This window comes from Mandrillus leucophaeus, unplaced genomic scaffold (assembly GCF_000951045.1).
Source record: "Mandrillus leucophaeus isolate KB7577 unplaced genomic scaffold, Mleu.le_1.0 Scaffold738, whole genome shotgun sequence".
NCBI classification, from domain to species: Eukaryota; Metazoa; Chordata; class Mammalia; order Primates; family Cercopithecidae; genus Mandrillus; species Mandrillus leucophaeus.
Genome location: NW_012108008.1, coordinates 585,902 through 605,470, shown reverse-complemented (window position 1 = coordinate 605,470; position 19,569 = coordinate 585,902). Strand labels below are relative to the sequence as shown.

At 39.9% G+C, this 19,569-nt stretch overlaps 1 protein-coding gene and 1 pseudogene across 5 annotated transcripts in view; both read left to right on the top strand.

The window, feature by feature from the left end:
- Positions 1-19,569, top strand: part of FILIP1 (filamin A interacting protein 1) — a 205,530-nt gene that overhangs the window by 170,094 nt on the left and 15,867 nt on the right. For 2 of the 4 annotated variants that reach the window (XM_011965831.1, XM_011965830.1), the window contains 2 exons: positions 8,937-11,742; positions 15,201-16,024. In XM_011965831.1, coding sequence (XP_011821221.1) covers positions 8,937-11,742; positions 15,201-15,407 — 3,013 coding nt within the window. In that variant the 3' untranslated portion in view covers positions 15,408-16,024. Of the gene's footprint in view, positions 1-8,936; positions 11,743-15,200; positions 16,025-19,569 lie in introns of those variants that run through there. The other 2 variants (XM_011965833.1, XM_011965832.1) reach the window with 2 other exon arrangements.
- LOC105528875 lies at positions 3,404-4,460 on the top strand (annotated as a pseudogene). Its single transcript, XR_001004423.1, has one exon. The product of XR_001004423.1 is annotated as an MICOS complex subunit MIC19 pseudogene (transcript).

Sequence of the window (19,569 nt, the reverse complement as noted above, 5' to 3'; positions counted from 1 at the left end):
TGGCCCCATGTTTCCCTCTGATTTTCTTTCCTCCCAAGATGGTAAAACTCGTCTCTACTGAAAATACAAAAATTAGCCAGGCGTGGTAGCACATGCCTGTAGTCCCAGCTACTCCTCAGGAGGCTGAGGTGAGAGAATCACTTTAACTTGTGAGGTTGAGGTTACAGTGAGCCAAGATGGCACCACTGCACTTCAGCCTGAGTGACAGAGTGAGACTGTCTCAAAAAAAAGTTTAATTTTATTCGGTATGAAATAAGAAATTAAGAATATGTTTAAGAATAGTTATTAAGAAAGGCAATAAAAAATTTAAAATCTCTATTAATTCATTTAGCTATCTTTCTTTGTTCTCTAAAGAGGACTAAATGCTTGCAGAAAATTTAAAATTTGACAAGAATAGGTTTGATTTTAGGATACTTAGGGCTCTACCTGTGACCGCTGATGGGAATCAGGGTACTAATTTATTACTTTAGTCTTAGTCTTCTGGTTTGTTTCCTTTTCATGCTAATATGTTTAGAATCAAGGCATAGTTGAAGAATGGGAAGGTGAGCAGAGAAGAGAATGGAGAGGAGGTGGTAAGACTAGTTGGCACAAGCAACACTTAAATCTCTTATTCTGCTTCTTAAATAGCGTAATTACATGGAAATGGTGCCCAGTAATGTAGAGCAACTTAGTTGTTTGAAGTGCAAAATGAAATTATAACTATTAGGAAATTGTTGGGAAAAAAGAGATGTAATATGCCATAGGCATTATGTTTTGTGAATACATGCTATATTTCTGAATGCTGAATGCTTGTTTAATGTAACATGAGGATTTCTAAATAGGAGGGAAGAGAAAAAAACATCTGCAAGTAGAATGCTGAATTGACTGGGGAGGTGGATAAAGTGAAACACAAGCCTGTTCCTGCCTTCCCAAAACCCTCTTCCTTGGGTCCTCCTGTGTTGCTCCATGGCTCCCTCTTTCTCTGTATCTCCTTTTCCTCTTCCCTCTCTGCACAGGCCTTCCATAGGTCCTCCTTATTCTTTTTATCTCTCATTTTTGGACATTTCCCAAAGTTTTTTCTCCATCCTGTCCTTTTTCTCTCTTTAGATATGTTCTACTTTGGAGATCACATTCATTTCTGTGTCTAAGGAAATATCACCTCCATTATGGAAATAAAAATCTAACAATTACCAAGCTTTTTAGCACTGTGAAAATTTCTATGTAGGGTGGGATGGCTGACAAAATGGCCCCATGTTTCCCTCTGATTTTCTTTCCTCCTAGGAGTTCCCTCACCTTAATTACCACTGTTCTTCCCAATAGACCCAAGGGTGTACTGCTCCAACATTAGATTTTTGATCCAACTGTGTATGAAAATCCCTTTCCTTAAAAAAAAAAAAAAAAAAAAAAAGAACTATAACAGACTGGGCACAATGACTCACATTTGTAATCCCAACACTTTCGGAGGCCAAGATGGGAGGATTGCTTGAGGTCAGGAGTTTGAGACCAGCCTGAACAACACAGTAAGATGCCACCTTGAAGAAGAAGAAGAAGGAGAAGAAGAAGGAGGAAGTAGAAGAGGAAGAGGAGGAGAACGAGGAGGAGGAAAAAGAAGAACTAAGACAAACCAGTGACACAAAAACCTATGAGAGAAAAAAAGCCTTAATTCAGCCTGTTCTAATAGTCCCATAGCTGTTTTATAGGTTAAATAGAGGTTGTTCAGCCTCCAGTGCTACATACAGGTAGACAGATCGTAAGGGATGTCTTGCTCAGTCCATATAGAGAAAGCTCCCTCCCTCATCTGAGGTTTATCAGTTGAGAGACACATTTCTTTTCTAATAGGCTGACAACTAAAATGGACAGATTCTTCAAGGGAGGCCACTACTCATTAGACAGAGACACTCATCTAATAGCCACTATTAATATAAAATTGCTGGCCTAATAACAACTGTGATATCTGTTTAACAAAAATGTATACTCACTCAGCATTGTGAAGAACTTTTGTTAATGCATTTCTATATAGGTAATTTCCAGATATATATTTCTTTTCTTTATTTTCTTTTTTTTGAGATAGGGTCTTGTTCTTTCACCCCGGATGGAGTGGAGTGACATGATCTCAGCTCACTGCAACCTCTGCCTCCCTGGCTCAAGTGATCCTCCTATCTCAACCTCCTGAGTAGCTGGAATTACAGGCACACGCCACCCATACCTAGCTAATTTTTTTTTGTAGAGATGAGGTTTTGCCATGTTGTCCAGGCTGGTTTCTTAACTCCTGGACTCAAGCAATCTGCACGTCTCAGCCTCCCAAAGTGCTGGGATTACAGGCTTGAGCCACCGCTCCAAGCCTACAGATTTACATTTCTAATTCAAGTTTGTATCTTCATTCTTTCTCTTGTTTATACATTCAGTCAATATTTCTTGAGCACATCCTATGTGTCAGGCATTACACTAGGGGCCAAACAAGACAAACATGACAGCTACCCTCATGGAATTTGCATTAACAGAGGTAGGCAGACATTAAAAAAATTGTAAGTTGGGATAGTCATTGCAGTAATTGAGCTCCATAGAGACAGCGCCTGGGCAAGTGAGAGCCAGATGAGCACTGGGCGACTCTGCCTTGCTGAGGAAAAATAACTAAACATGGGGAAAGGAGATCCTAAGAAGCTGAGAGGCAAAATGTCATGATATGCAATTTTTGTGCAAACTTGTCTGGAGGAGCATAAGATGAAACACCCAGATGCTTCAGTCAACTTCTCAATTTTTTTTTTTTTTTTTTTTGGAGATGGAGTCTGGCTCTATGGCCCAGGCTGGAGTGCAGTGGTGTGATCTTGGCTCACTGCAAGCTCCGCCTCCCGGGTTCACGCCATTCTCCTGCCTCAGCCTCCCGAGTAGCTGGGACTACAGGTGCCTGCCACCACGCCCGGCTAATTTTTTGTATTTTTAGTAGAGACGGGTTTTCACCGTGTTAGCCAGGATGGTCGCGATCTCCTGACCTTGTGATCCGCCCGCCTCGGCCTCCCAAAGTGCTGGGATTACAGGCATGAGCCATCGAGCCGGTCTCAGAGTTTTCTAAGAAGTGTCCAGAGAGGTAGAAGACCATGCCTGCTAAAGATAAAGGAAAATTTGAAGATATGGGGGCAAAGGCGGACAAGGCCCGTTATGAAAGAGAAATGAAAACCTATATCCCTCCTAAAGGGGAGACAAAAAAAGAAGTTCAAGGACTCCAATGCACCCAAGAGCTCTCCTTCGGCCTTTTTCTTGTTCTGCTTTGAGTATCGCCAGAAAATCAAAGGAGAACATCCTGGCCTGCCCATTGGTGATGTTGGAAGAAACTGGGAGAGATGTGGAATAACACTGCTGCAGATGACAAGCAGCCTTATGAAAAGAAGGCTGCGGTTCTGGGGTCGTGGCCTTGCTCCCGCTGTGCGGGAAAAGAATCCAGGCCCTTCCACGCGCGTGTGGGCGCGGGGGCCCCGAAATGCTCCTGGTTCCGCGCTAGGTCTCTGCTGGGGCAGGAACCGGAGCCATGGGTGGGACCACCAGCACCCACTGGGTCACCTTCGAGTGGGACGAGAATGAGAACATCAGCGTGGTGAAGGGCATCCGGCTTTCGGAAAATGTGATTGATGGAATGAAGGAATCCTCTCCATCTGGTTCGAAGCCTCAGCGGTATTCTGGTGCTTATGGTGCCTCAGTTTCTGATGAAGAATTGAAAAGAAGAGTAGCTGAGGAGCGGGCATTGGAGCAAGCTGAGAAAGAATCTGAAGATCAGAAACGACTAAAGCAAGCCAAAGAGCTGGACCGAGAGAGGGCTGCTGCCAATGAGCAGTTAACCAGAGCCATCCTTCAGGAGAGGATATCAAACGAGGAGGAAGGCGCTAAGGCAAAGCACCTGGCTAGGCAGCTGGAAGAGAAAGACGGAGTGCTAAAGAAGCAGGATGCATTCTACAAAGAACAGCTGGCTAGACTGGAGGAGAGGAGCTCAGAGTTCTACAAAGTCACCACTGAACAATATCAGAAAGCTGCTGAAGAGGTAGAAGCAAAGTTCAAGCGGTATGAGTCTCATCCAGTCTGTGCTGATCTGCAGGCCAAAATTCTTCAGCGTTACTGTGAGAACATCCACCAGACCCTCAAATGCTCCTCTCTGGCCACCCAGTATATGCACTGTGTCAATCATGCCAAACAGAGCATGCTTGAGAAGGGAGGATAAAAACTTTCAGAACGAGCAAAACACCATCAACGTTAATTCCAGAGATGGAACATTTTTTTTTTCCTAGTAAGAAAATAACCCATTTGAAGAGAAGACCACTAATGAGAAGACCACTAAAGAGAGACACCAAGAATGGATTCAGCAGAGTCATTTCACATTTTGAACAGCAGCAATTTGAAGGGCCAAAGCCTTGATCAGGGATCAGTCATTAAAGGACACACTTCAGTATTAGTAAACCCTCTTATGATGATTAAAAGAGAAGGGCAGCCCTCTCCACCGTTTGGTACTTTCTATTCAACTTCCACTGAACATAAAATGTTTTTCTGCAGAGCAAGCCCCATCATTTGGTGAATCTCCACCCTAACAAAGTAGGATGGGGTGGGGGGCTAAATTAATTGGAGTAGGGTGAGGAGAGAGCCAGAAAACACAGATCTGGAGCAGCAGTGCTGGGTGGAATTGTCTAGGCTATGACATGCTGGCTTTCTCTTTCTTTCTTTTCTCCTTTGATTATGTAAGAGCTGTTTCATTTTAACTTATTATGGTGATTACACAGACAAGAAGACAAAACGGAGAGAAAATGTACCTCTTCTACTGGAATAATGTTTATGATTACAAGTGAGAGACTGTATTTTTATCAATATGAAGGCAACCTTGGCTGATATAACCTCTATACTGAATACTCACATCTTTACTTCACTCACTATCAATAATAAATATATTTTCTGACAAAAAAAAAAAAAAAGAAAAGAAGGCTGCGAAGCTGAAGGAAAAATACGAAAAGGATATTGCTGCATATCGAGCTAAAGGAAAGCCTGATGCAGCAAAAAAGGAGTTGTCAAGGCTGAAGACAGCAAGAAAAAGAAGGAAGAGGAGGAAGATGAAGAGGATGAAGAGGAGGAAGGTGAAGAAGATGAAGATGAGGAAGAAGAAGATGATGATGAATAAGTTGGTTCTAGCACGGTTTTTTTTTTCTTATCCATAAAGCATTTAATCCCCCGTACACAACTCACTCCTTTTAAAGCAAAAAAATTGAAATGTAAAGCATGTAAGATTTGTTTTTAAACTGTACAGTGTCTTTTCTTTTTGTATAGTTAACACACTACAGAGTGTGTTTTTAGATAGTCCTGTCCTGGTAGTATTTTCAATAGCCACTAACCATGCCTGGGACAGTATGGAGGTTGTAAATTGGCATGGATTTAAAGCAGATTCTTGTTGGTGCACAGCACAAATTAATTATATATGGGGATGGTAGTTTTTTCTTCTTCAGTTGTCTCTGATGCAGCTTATATGAAATAATTGTTCTGTTAACTGAATACCGCTCTGTAATTGCAAAGAAAAAAGTCGCAGGTGTTTTGTTGACATTCTGAATGCTTCTAAGGAAATACAAGAAAAAATATATAAGTTGATTAAGTGTCATAAAAGAAAACTGGGCCAGGCATGATGGCTCCCACCTGTAATTCCAGCATTTTGGGAGACTGAGGCAGGAGGATCACTTGACCCCAGCAGTTCAAGACCAGCCTAGGTGACATAGGGGCAACTCTGTCTCTACAAAAAAATAAAAATTTTAGCCAGACATGGTGCTATGTGCCTGTAATCCCAGCCACCAGCCATTTGGGAGGCTGAGGTCGAAGGATAGTTCGAGCACAAAAGGTTGAGGCTGCAGTGAACTATAATCGTGCCACAGCACTTCAACTTGGGTGACAGAACAAGACCTTGTCTCTAAGAAAAAAAAAAGACTGTAGGATATTGATATTACAGGAGTCTATAAGAAGTTCTGGCTTAATTGGGTTTGAAGAAGTGACATTGAAGTGAAAGTTAGAGGATGAAAAACTAGCCAGGAACATTCAGGTGAGTGTGACAGAATGAAAAAAAGGAGCAGGGAGGAAATACTAAGCAGAGGACACAGCATTTGCAAGGAATGTTAGATAACAGGAGAGACTGACTGGAGATGAACTTATCAAGGAGGTCAGGTATTGAGTCCCATCATTCCCATCCCCAACGTCTTGCCTGTAAGAAGTTTGATTGCAGGTCTATTTGCACAGAAGGCTATTGGCAGGCCTTCCAAAATGAGCTGAGCAACTTTACCTTGATCCTGGATCTGACCCTCAGCTGTACCAACTGGGAAACTGGGTTTTGGGAGCACACAAAATATAATACCAAAATGAGCCTGGTATTGCTGTTAGAGCCACTTTAACTATAAGATGGGCATGGTTTAAGATGTGGTGAAAGAGAACAGGAGGGAGACTAAGCTAATGGGATTAGAAAAACAGAAATAATCACAGCTAGGAGAACGTGAAAAATGTGGTTTCCTGGAAGCCAAATTCCTGCCGAGATCACAGTCTAGCTCATGGAATTTCCTACTGATCGGAATGCCTTCTGCTTTTCTCTGGCTGAAACATTAGTGCCCCAAGTTTTACTATCAAAGACAGGATAATGACAAAAATATTTATTGATTAAACACAGAAAGCACTGACAGTCTTTCCAGATGAAGCCAATAGCATATACTATAATTCTTATCTTTTTATGCTTTATTACATTCATGTATTGAGTCTATGTATCTGTCACTTTACTTCTACTATTTCAATTAATCTTCAGAACAATTCTATATAGTTGGTATTAGTGTTCCATTATTGGAACGCTAAGCTTGTGGGAGTTTTTATATCCTGCTGCTCAAGGTCATCACCGAGGTCTGATTTTTCACACAAAAAAATTTGCAACCTCCAGCATAAATGGGTTAATATCCCTCCCTCTTTCCTCCATTGGTGAAAAAATTGAGAATCAGAGAGTTTCAGTGATTGGTCAGAGATTACACAGTTAGAAAGTGAGAGTCAGAATTCAGATTTGGTTATGTCTAACTCCAAAACCTATGTTGTAGTCACTCCAACCCACTGCCTCTAACAGTATAGAGGCATAGTATTCCTAGAAATATATTTTTAGAAGTTTTCACATGTTAAGCTTAGAATTGGAAGCAGTGATGTTTTCAATAAATTAATCTCTAACAGTCCAGTTAAGGGCAAGGAATTTAAAAATGGCATTTTATGTTGAAAATATCCTGAAAAGTTTTCCCTAATCTATGGTTCTATGACATTATTTCAGTTGTTTCAATTTTTAGTAAAAGAGAGAACATGGTCAATAAAAATGCTCTTTACTACATGTAAGGACCACATTTAGTGATGCTGTTACAGTATCACTTGTGCAAATCAGTAGGACTTGAAGATCATATTTTCCTCCTATTTTAGGGATAAAGTCATAATGATTTTTGGAGGCTATGCATTAGCTTAGAGATGCTAAGACACAATCATGCTTTATAAAAGTTAATTCGGTGAAAAAATCTTAATGACATGATCAGAGCCATTTCTGTAATACTTATCTCACACCGTATTTAATTATTCATAGCTTCTGTTGTGCTTTACTAATGTATGTTTAAATATTTCTTATACACTAACTTTCAGTCAGTGACAAGTTAAAAAACCACACAAATATTTCTTGCACAATGCAATGTGAGATTATTAAATTCTATTTACTTTGCTAATAGCTAATCTAGTCATAAGTATGAAATTAATCAGTCAGAATAGTAAAGGAGCAAAATACACTGGAAAAAATAAAATCTATTATACTTAAATAAGTACATGTCATTGGTTGTTTATAACTTACTTCCTTTATAAACCTATTAATTACTAAAATGCATTCTTACAATAACATGGCAAATATGATTATAAATTTAATTGTTTTTATGGGTAAATAAAAAAACTATTATAATTAGTACAAGTTAACTGACCAACCCAAGAATGGTAAATAGTTACTTCAGCATGTTTATATTCCTACTTTTTACAGATACGCATAAACACCGTAGAGAAAATGTATTTCACACATGTGAAACATAATAATTCCTGTGGCTGCTACATTTTCGTATTGATAGTAATACAGATTTCCTTCCTACCTAGTTCTTGAATTTAAAAAAATGTTTAAATAAAGAACTCCTGTGCCAGTTCTGGTGTGAACTAAAAATCAATTTTTGTAAATCAGCTTTTGTATCAGAAAGCCAGTCCTACTTTGTCCCTTCCAGGAGACAGTTACATAGTTTATGTCAAGGGTTTAAAATAAGAAAACCCAAAGCTGCTTCTTTTCTGAACCTTTACTATCATTTAAAGTAAATTTATCTCCTGAAATCATATGATGTAGAGATGGAGAGCAAGAATTTTGGAGGCTTCCTGGCCAAGTTTGAAATCCAGGCCTACCACTTACTGACTCTGGGATCTGTGACAGGTTACATAATTCCCCTGTATCTCATGTTTTTTCATGGTGATGATAGTAGCAATACATATCTCATAGAGTTACTCTGAGAATAAAGTAAATACTAACACCAAGGATACAGAAGACATAGTCATTATTTTACTTAATGGCCACTATATTAAAGTATAGTACACATGCAGAAAGATACTCAGAAGTGTTCAGCTTACTGAAATTTCATAAGATAAGCTAAACAATCCTGTATAGCAAGCATGCAAATTACAAAAAAGAAACTAGTTACACTCAAAGCCCTCCTCATGCCCCCTTCTAGCCACTACTCCTAAGGGTAACTAATATTTTGACTTCACATTAGTTTCATTAATGGCTATTTTTTAAACCTTGATATTATAACAATTGATAAGGGATTTATTGTAGTAGGATTTTGTTTTTTATTTAATACCAATGCTTAAATCTGTTTGCTGATTACTCTTTTAACATATAGGCATATTTTATTTTCTAGGTTAAAAAAGCTCCTTGAACAAGAAAAGGCTTATCAAGCCCGCAAAGAAAAGGAAAATACTAAACGGCTCAATAAACTAAGAGATGAACTTGTCAAACTCAAGTCCTTTGCACTCATGCTGGTGGATGAAAGACAAATGCACATTGAACAACTTGGCCTGCAAAGCCAGAAAGTACAGGATCTTACTCAGAAGCTGAGGGAAGAAGAAGAAAAGCTCAAAGCCATTACTTCCAAATCCAAAGAAGACAGACAGAAATTGCTCAAGTTAGAAGTAGACTTTGAACACAAGGCTTCAAGGTTTTCTCAAGAGCATGAAGAGATGAATGCTAAACTGGCTAATCAAGAGTCTCACAATAGGCAACTTAGACTCAAACTGGTTGGCTTAACCCAAAGAATCGAGGAGCTAGAAGAGACCAACAAAAATCTGCAGAAGGCAGAGGAAGAACTTCAGGAATTAAGAGATAAAATTGCCAAAGGAGAATGTGGAAATTCTAGCCTCATGGCAGAAGTGGAAAATCTTCGAAAGCGTGTGCTTGAAATGGAAGGTAAAGATGAGGAGATCACTAAAACTGAATCCCAGTGTAGGGAACTGAGGAAGAAGTTGCAAGAGGAAGAACACCATAGTAAGGAGCTCAAACTTGAAGTTGAGAAGCTACAGAAGAGAATGTCTGAACTGGAGAAATTGGAAGAGGCATTCAGCAAGAGTAAATCTGAGTGCACCCAGCTACATTTAAATCTGGAGAAAGAAAAGAACTTAACCAAAGACCTGCTAAATGAATTGGAGGTGGTCAAGAGTCGAGTTAAAGAATTGGAATGTTCTGAAAGTAGATTGGAAAAGGCTGAATTAAGCCTAAAAGATGATCTTACGAAGTTGAAGTCATTTACCGTGATGCTGGTTGATGAAAGGAAAAATATGATGGAAAAAATAAAGCAAGAAGAGAGAAAAGTGGATGGACTCAATAAAAATTTTAAGGTGGAACAAGGAAAAGTTATGGATGTAACTGAAAAACTAATTGAAGAAAGTAAGAAGCTTTTAAAACTAAAATCTGAAATGGAGGAGAAAGTATACAACTTGACAAGAGAAAGAGATGAGTTGATAGGCAAATTGAAAAGTGAAGAAGAAAAATCCTCTGAATTAAGCTGCAGTGTTGACTTACTAAAGAAGAGACTTGATGGTATAGAGGAAGTGGAAAGAGAAATAACAAGAGGAAGGTCACGAAAAGCGTCTGAGCTCACCTGCCCGGATGATAATAAGATTAAGGAACTAACACTTGAAATTGAGAGACTGAAGAAACGTCTCCAACAATTGGAAGTGGTCGAAGGGGATTTGATGAAGACAGAAGATGAGTATGATCAGCTGGAACAGAAATTTAGAACTGAGCAGGATAAGGCGAACTTCCTCTCTCAACAACTAGAGGAGATCAAGCACCAAATTGCCAAGAATAAAGCAATCGAGAAGGGTGAGGTTGTGAGCCAGGAAGCTGAACTGAGACACAGATTTCGGTTGGAAGAAGCTAAAAGTCGAGACTTAAAAGCTGAAGTACAAGCTCTTAAAGAGAAGATTCACGAATTAATGAACAAAGAAGATCAGCTTTCTCAGCTCCAGGTAGATTATTCTGTACTTCAACAAAGATTTATGGAAGAAGAAAATAAGAACAAAAACATGGGGCAGGAGGTCCTCAATCTGACTAAAGAGTTGGAGCTTTCCAAGCGCTACAGCAGAGCTCTTAGGCCCAGTGTGAATGGAAGAAGAATGGTGGATGTTCCTGTGACATCAACTGGAGTCCAGACTGATGCAGTCAGCAGTGAAGCAACAGAGGAAGAAACACCAGCTGTATTCATACGGAAATCCTTCCAGGAAGAAAATCATATTATGAGTAATCTTCGGCAAGTGGGATTGAAGAAACCCATGGAAAGATCCTCTGTTCTAGACAGGTATCCTCCAGCAGCAAATGAGCTCACTATGAGAAAGTCTTGGATTCCATGGATGAGAAAGAGGGAAAATGGCCCCTCAATCACTCAGGAGAAAGGGCCCCGAACAAATTCCAATCCAGGGCACCCAGGAGAGGTAGTCCTTTCACCAAAGCAGGGCCAGCCCCTGCATATTCGAGTGACACCAGACCACGAGAACAGTACTGCGACTTTGGAGATAACAAGCCCGACATCTGAAGAATTTTTTTCTAGTACCACTGTCATTCCTACCTTAGGGAATCAGAAACCAAGAATAACCATTATTCCATCACCAAATGTTATGCCTCAAAAACAAAAAAGTGGAGATACAACTCTTGGCCCAGAACGAGCCATGTCCCCAGTCACAATTACTACATTTTCCAGAGAGAAGACTCCAGAAAGTGGAAGAGGTGCATTTGCAGACAGGCCCACATCCCCTATTCAGATAATGACAGTGTCTACATCAGCAGCACCAGCTGAGATTGCAGTTTCTCCCGAATCCCAGGAAATGCCCATGGGACGGACAATCCTCAAAGTCACCCCAGAAAAACAGACTGTTCCAACTCCAGTACGGAAATACAACTCCAATGCCAATATCATAACCACAGAGGACAATAAAATTCACATTCACTTAGGGTCTCAGTTTAAACGGTCCCCTGGGACTTCAGGTGAAGGAGTCAGTCCAGTTATTACTGTCCGACCAGTAAACGTGACAGCCGAAAAGGAGGTTTCCACCGGCACTGTCCTTCGCTCTCCCAGGAACCACCTCTCCTCACGGCCTGGTGCGAGCAAGGTGACGAGCACTATCACCATAACACCAGTCACAACGTCATCTGCTCGAGGAACCCAGTCAGTGGTGAGTAGAAGAGGTTCCAAAGGGCAGGCCCGTGGAGGGAGGGAGATGTGAGTAGTGAGACTACCCCAGCACCCGCAGTAAAACCCAGCCACATGCTTCTCATGCTGCCTGAATCCAGATGCTTCACAGAGGACTATCCACACAGAACTGAATGTAAAAAGTGACCTAATAGTTTAATAAATTAGGCCAACTTTGAGGGAAAACTTCGCCTATTCATGTAAATTATGGACAGTGCCATAAAACACTTGCAAAGGTAGCCTCTTTGAAATGGTAGCATATAGTAATCAGAAGGTTTAACATTTGATTTTAATGTTTAAGATAGTTTTTAAAATGGAGATGAGGAAAATGGTCTATATGGAAGAAGAATTAAAATTGTTCCTAGGTTATGTTTCTATAAATTAAAGTATTCAATATGTGGTTATATATGGTCACAGGCATATTTTATTCCAAAATAAGATGAGAAGATTTTAATATCAAAAAGTTTTTTAAAAGTAAAAGAGAAGTGCGTTTACATGTATAAAAACTGTATTTTATTTAATCATATCTTGCAGAGAGCAGGTGCTTCATAAATATTTATTTAATAAATAGCTGAGGTTGGGTGCAGTGGCTCATGCCAGTAATCCCAGCACTTTGGGAGGCTGAGGCAGGTGGATTACCTGAGGTCGGAGTTCAAGACCAGCCTGGCCAATATGGTGAAACCCCATCTGTACTAAAAATACAAAAATTAGCCCAGCGTGGTGGCGGATACCTGTAATCCCAGCTACTCGGGAGGCTGAGGCAGGAGAATGGCTTGAGCCTGGGAGGCGGAGGTTGTGGTGAGCCGAGATTGCACCATTGCACTGCAGCCTGGGTGACAGAGCAAGACTCCATCACAAACAAACAAACAAAACTAGCTGGAAGACTAAATGAATGGTTATTGAAAAGCATGTGCAAAGCACAAAAGCCGGAACTTAAAAATAAATTCTACCAGCCTGGCCAACAGGGCAAAACATCTTCTCTATTAAAAATACAAAGGAAAAAAAAAATAAAAAAGTAGCTGGGCGTGGTGGCACACATCTGTAATCCCAGCTACTCTGGAGGCTGAGGCACAAGAATCACTTGAACCCAGGAGATGGAGGTTGCAGTGAGCCAGGATCATGCCACTGCACTGCAGCCTGGGTGACAGAGTGAGACCCTGTCTCAAAAAAGTAAATAAATAAATAAATTATAAATTATATTTTTCAAAATACTTCCAGTGATTGTCTTCATTTATTGGTGGCAACCTGGCAAATGTAATTATAGAAGAGCTTGTACTGTTTAGATGTTAACTTAAGCTAATAAACTAGAAATCATGATTTCTAGACTCTGAACAAGTTCTACAGCATAAATTGAAATCTCCTAAGAAAGACAGGAAGCTCATAATTTAAACAGAAACTGTGGCTTATTTTCCTTTAATACTTCAATTAAAGTATGATTTACTTTAATTTTCTATGCACAAACATAGACTCAAGGCAGGCTCCAAAGTGTGAATTACTAATTGCTTTGCCAGTAAAGCTTTTACTGGTTGGCTCCTCATCAGCCAAATAGGATTCAGAATTATTCACTGTCCTCAGGTGATCCAATACTGCTTTTTAGGTAACGTGGAGCACAGCTTGGTTGTGTAGGGTCTTGCTTCTTTCTGCTGCATTTTATAAAAAGATATTTGAGGTATAAATCATTGTAACTTAGAGCACATTTTCTGCCATAACATTTTCTTACCATTTTTAAGGGTCAGATCAAGGTAGCCCTACCCTCTGTATCGACATTTTTGACTACTGATTAAACCTCACACATGAGTGGCATTTCAAAGCAACTGTCTAAGATTTCTAAGTTCTCAATGGTCCACCTATTTTAAGTATATCAGATCTCATAAAATCAAGGACAACAAAAGGTTTGGAATACTCTTCTTAGAATTTGAACAGTGAGAGTAGTTCATTTGTACATTTATTCAGTCAACATTTGTTGAGTGTCAACTATACTTTAGGCATAGGCTAGGTGCTGGGATGCCAGGAAGACTGTAGAAGTTCTTGACTTAGTGGAATAGACAGGTTTGGAACCTACTTAGTGGTTCTATGATAGAGATATGTACACAGGAGTCAACGGAGAAGGCTTCACAGAAGTGGAGGTTTCACAGTTAAAGAGGGATTTTCAAGAAGGAAAAGGGAAGGAGTATGTAGACAGAACAGCATGTGCAAAGGCACGACAGTGGGAAGGAGCCTGGCATGCTTGGGGAATTGTGAGCATCCCATTGTGCTGCTACCAGTTGTGCATGGGGCAAAAAATGGAAGGGCAGAAAATAGGGAAGCAAACTGGGGTTGGATATTGAAGGGAGGCATATACATGTCTTATTATGAAATTGATATTAGGGAACCACTGAAAGGGTAATGATCATGAGAAAAACGTATTGTTTGTGTTTTAGAAAGATGTGTGTGGAAAACAGTTTAAAGGATAACTTGGAGGGACAGGGATGCTGTTGCAATTCTCTATCTTAATGATGGAGCAGGCTTGAACTAAGATAGTGAAAATGAGGACAGAGATATAGTGAAGATGATCAAAACTATTTCATGACAAATTGAGTAGAGAGTGTGGCTCTTGGGTTTATGATTTGGCTGTCTGGGAGAATAAGATGAGAAACTTTAGGGGGACTAGCTGTTTAGGAGAGAGGATAAATAATGTTTGGGGCATGTTATATTTGAGATGTCTGGAGAACATCAGAAATGTCCAGTGAGTAGCTGGGAATAAGGATCTGCATTTCTAGAGGGCATCGAAGCCTAGGGGTCCCAGGGTTTGAACACATGAGGTAATAACTAAGGCAATTCTCAGGGTGAATGTTAAACATTAAAAGGAGGCTGAGAATGGAACATGGTGACACATTTAGAAGGCAGGCAAAGTAGAGAACAAGGAGCCAGCAAGAGATTGAAAAGGAGTCATCAGATATGAGAGGTGAATTGATGAGACTGTCCTAAGAAATCACAGCACTTTAAAAAGGAGGATGTGGTCAGCAGCGACAATAACATGTGAAGATTTTGAGGTCTTTAGGAGGTGAAAAGAGAGTAGCTTCATCTGAAATGGAAGAAAGGAGGGAGTGTAGAGGTAATTTAGGGAGCAGTAGGAGTAAAGTTGCCTGAGTTTTTGCCTGGTGGTCTATATTTCCTCTGTGAAACTGGAGTTAACGCCATCTTCAGTAAGGGCAGAGGAGGTGAGTTAGTGCTTCAGAAGAGAAGGAAGTTTCAAGCAAAGTTGTTTTGAGAGAAGGGAAGGGGAGATAATCAGAGTGGATTAGATACCAACTCCAAGTTTCTCACAATTATTTTATCTGGGGAAGGGTCATCTGTGGGTGTTCCTGTGTGGCAAGAGTCCCACTAATGTTCAGATTGATGGCATATCCAGAGGAAACTCACCAACATCTCCTTTGTATCTACGTATTTTCTCTCTTACAGTCAGGACAAGACGGGTCATCCCAGCGGCCTACACCCACCCGCATTCCTATGTCAAAAGGTATGAAAGCAGGAAAGCCAGTAGTGGCAGCCCCAGGAGCAGGAAATCTGACCAAATTCGAGCCTCGAGCTGAGACTCAGTCTATGAAAATAGAGCTGAAGAAATCTGCAGCCAGCAGCACCACCTCTCTCGGAGGGGGGAAGGGCTGAGGGCAGTGGCTAAGGGGGTATGTTGTGCAGATGCTACTGCTGCCGTGAAAGTGAACCTTCATCTGTTTGTGCCAGTTCTTTACATGTACTAATTTAAGTTTTAAATATTGTGTTTATAAAATAACCAACTAATAACCATGTGTCTTTCCTATTTTGTGCATTTGCTTTGATGCTGGGGAACAAAATTAGCAAAACTATTGCTTGCTGCCTAGAAGCCAGGGCTAGTTCCTGCGGTTTCTAGTTCCAGTTTTGCTTCTAGCAAGTGGACCCATCAGTAGACCCCTCTGAGCCTGTTTCCTCATCAGTTAGATGTGGGGACTCAGCCACATGCTCTTCAAGGCTGGCTCCCATATTTCCTAATTGCAAGCCAAATTTAATGTACCTTGTCCCACAATAATTTTTTATTAAAAAAAATTCTATTATGAAATAAGACATACTTTAACAATTGTCATTTGCCTCTTTCACATCATGAATTTGCTTTATGTGCTGGAAAAAAACATCACATAGCTATCACAGGGCCTGGACCTCTAAAATTTTGCAAAAACAAAAGGTTCTAAGATGATTTCAGGAAATAATATGAATATGTAATAAAATGGAAATGAAATATGGAATCCTAAGAACAGAGTTTTACTTATTTGTGTGTGTCTGTGTGTACTGTAGAAGTTTTAGCCCCTCCATAAGATTCCCACAATTTCTTAGGCAATAATTTTAAAATCATTAATGTCAGACTTGTGCTCTATTCAAGTGTGCAATTGATTTAAATTGTGGAATAGTTTGAAAAGAGCTGCCAAATGGCCTTTTATAGCTCAAAAGTGATTGTGATGGATAGAAACTAGCAGAAAGTAAATTCTGATACATTAATGCCAAGGGAAAAATGACATCATACATATCTTAATTGAATTCAAATATTTTTCTCAATTAAGTATAGATTTGCAAGTGTAAAACCAGTTCATGATTTGGGTGTGTATGTGCGTGTGTGTGGTGTGGAGAAGTGGATTATTTCTCTCAGTTTTACTCTTGTTTGAATCAGTTTCTTTCATTTTTAGGCATGTTTTAATAAGCATGAAGCAGAGTGTGAATGCAAAATGCCAGGTGTATTTGTAGATTAACCATGTTAAGGTGGGCTTTGTGCTTCATAGCCACATAACCACAAATGAGTTCAAGGCTAGTAACCTACAGCTTAGCACACAAGATCTCATGCAGGCTGCACCTTTGCTGACAGTTTTGAGCCAACTGAGTGAACTTTACAAAAATACAATAGCAAAATGTCACAGATTTTTAGTTTTCCATTTTTGTATGTGAGTGTTCCAAAATTATATGGATAGCACCTGTTCTTGATATTTGGGAAAAAGCGTAATTCTTTATAAAAAAAGATGTATGATTAGATTTTTATCTCATGATTCAACATGTGTCATGATAATGAAGCTCTTCTCTGAGTTCCTTTCCACACCAGATTTTCTATCGCTTGCAGAACTTGGGCTTGAATTGTGTATAGTGGTGGTAGATGTAGATGCCTCATAGTATTCACATTCACTTTAATCAGATCGCTGTTGCCTACTGCTCATCAGTTCTCAACATTGTATTACAAAATGTTGAGTAGCCAGGCATGGTGGTTCACACCTGTAATCCCAGCACTTTGGGAGGCTGAGGTGGGTGGATCACTTGAGGCCAGGAGTTCGAGACCAGCCTGGCCAACATGGCAAAACCCCATCTCTACTAAAAATACAAAAATTAGCCAAGTGTGGTGGTGGGCGCCTGTAATCCCAGCTACTCAGGAGGCTGAGGCAGGAGAATTACTTGATCCTGGGAGGCAGAGGTTGCTGGGAGCCAAGATGATGCCACTGCACTCCAGCCTGGGCGACAGAGCGAGACTCTGTCTCAAAAAATAAAATAGGAAAAAAAAGAAAATTGAGCAGCCATGTTAAAGACCTGCCATAGTAATGGGATTTCAAGGTCAAAGGAGAGAGAGAGAGAGACTGAGAAAGAACGCTTTATGATTTTGGATAAATTTGAACAAGAGAGATTGCCATTTGGAATACTGACTACATTTTTTTTAAAGATTTTTCCTCTTTCATAAAGTGAACATTCAACCCTTTCAAAAATGAAGACATTCACTGTTTTTACTAATGTGTACCTGACATTTGTGAAGTATTTAGTGTTACTGTACCATAACATACTGTATTTGAGCAAATAAGGGTGTCAGAAGAACAAAACACCACATTCCTTTTGACTCCACCTGCCATTCTTCAGTGACTTTTATCATAATCTTATTGCCACTTGCTGCTGTTTTTGCTTTTACCTTCTCACATCATGCTTATGGTGTTTCTTCCAGGAAGTCCATACCATCTACAGGAGAGTGCTCTGAAGGCTTAACAGTGCGTGTACAGGATGTTTATACATCTAGATATTGGAATAGAGCCACCCACAAAGTACAACTGCTAAAAAAACTTGGCAGAACAACACAGATTTGCTTTTCAGAAATGATAAAGAACAACCACCATGACAGTTTTTCTTTGTAATTTTAGAGCCCACTCTATATTTATTGGATAGCTTTGCTTTAAGCCACACATTAGAAATAAAATCCACTGGGGATAGGAGGTGGAGGACTAAATGTATTACAAATCCAACTTCCATTTGTGAAGACAGTACTTTTAAGATGCAATTTAATGTGCTTTTGTAGGGGTGAATGGGATTAAAAGTTTGCAATATTTTCTCTGTCCTGAAACGTACCACATAGTAAAGTAAAAGGGGTCTCACTGTGGCTGATGTGTACAGCTGTTGCTCAGGCCCCACCCTGAAATCTTGGGATGGTGGGTGACTTGGGGGTGGGAAGAGTGGGTCATTTCCACAGACTTCAGTGCATTGGTACCCTCCAGGGATGTGCAGGACACCACCTACACAGCTACAGAGGAGACCCTGGTCTTCACTGCCTGAGAATAATTGTAATGTGCTGACTATTTCAGCACACTATGGTGGTGTCCACCTTACATGCACGATTCCAGAAATGTTTCGATATGGGACATAGCCCCAAGAGTGTTTATTATTTTTTTTGCAAGTGAGCTATATATCTAGGTCATCTGCTTAAGTTATTCAGTTTCTACTGGTGTTTCAATTGTATTTCCAGTGAGGACTGGTTGATGGGCGGCAATCGTGCTCTCTCTAGAGATTTTAGGGTATTCATTAAGGGTGTACCCAGAGCTCTTACTCAAATGTCTTCAAGAAAGAAGTGAAAAACAGCTTTCATGTGTAGTGTGGGAAGAGTATAATTTCGGAGACATGAAAACAAGTTTAAGAATATGAAATGTAAAAATATTTAAATTTCTCATTCCCCAGATTCAGAATACTGGGGAAAGGGTGAGACTTTCCTCGTTGGGAAAAACACAGGGTTATAGATATGAAGAGCACATTTATACTGGAGGCTGGAGGCAGAGAGAGAGAATGAGTAATGAAGAGATGGGCATAGAGAGGATTTCCCAAGAAATAGGAAGATATGATTCCAAAATTTCCCCAACCTAGATAATGTTTCCTTTCTCTCTCCTTTAGGGTCTCATCGTTGGTTATTTCTTTGTTCTCTGGTCTTTCCACTTCTCGTTTTCACTTGCTATCCTCTGACCTCTCTCATTTTAGCAAAATTCCTCCTTCATCTATGCAGTCCTCTATAGCTACTGCCCAGTCTCCTTCCATGCCCAGGTGAGCTATTGAGAGAACACTCAACATTTCCTGCCTCCAGTCTGGCACTTCCCATTTATCATTAATCACTTTTTATCTTTAATAAAAAAATTCATATACATAGTTCAAATATAAGCCAGAGCTAAAAGACAATGAAAACAGATGTTCCTTACCATTTCCCTGAGGCCTCAGTTTTGTCCCCCGGAGAAAATCACTTCCAATTCTTAGCTGTTTCTTCTGGCATTTATCTCCATATTTCTAACTAAGGTGCTTATACTGTTACTTTTTATTTCTAGATTTTAGATCTCTTTTGTCTTCACATTATTGTTTTGATGGTTGAAGGTTTAACCTTCTCACTTATCCCTTCTCTTTCCTTTTTCTCATTTTCCCAATATGATTACATCCTCAACTTTTTGATAAATCAGCAGCCAACATTTATATATTTATGTGTTTTGCAGTGCAAATTTAAATTTAAATATAGCACGGTAGCTCA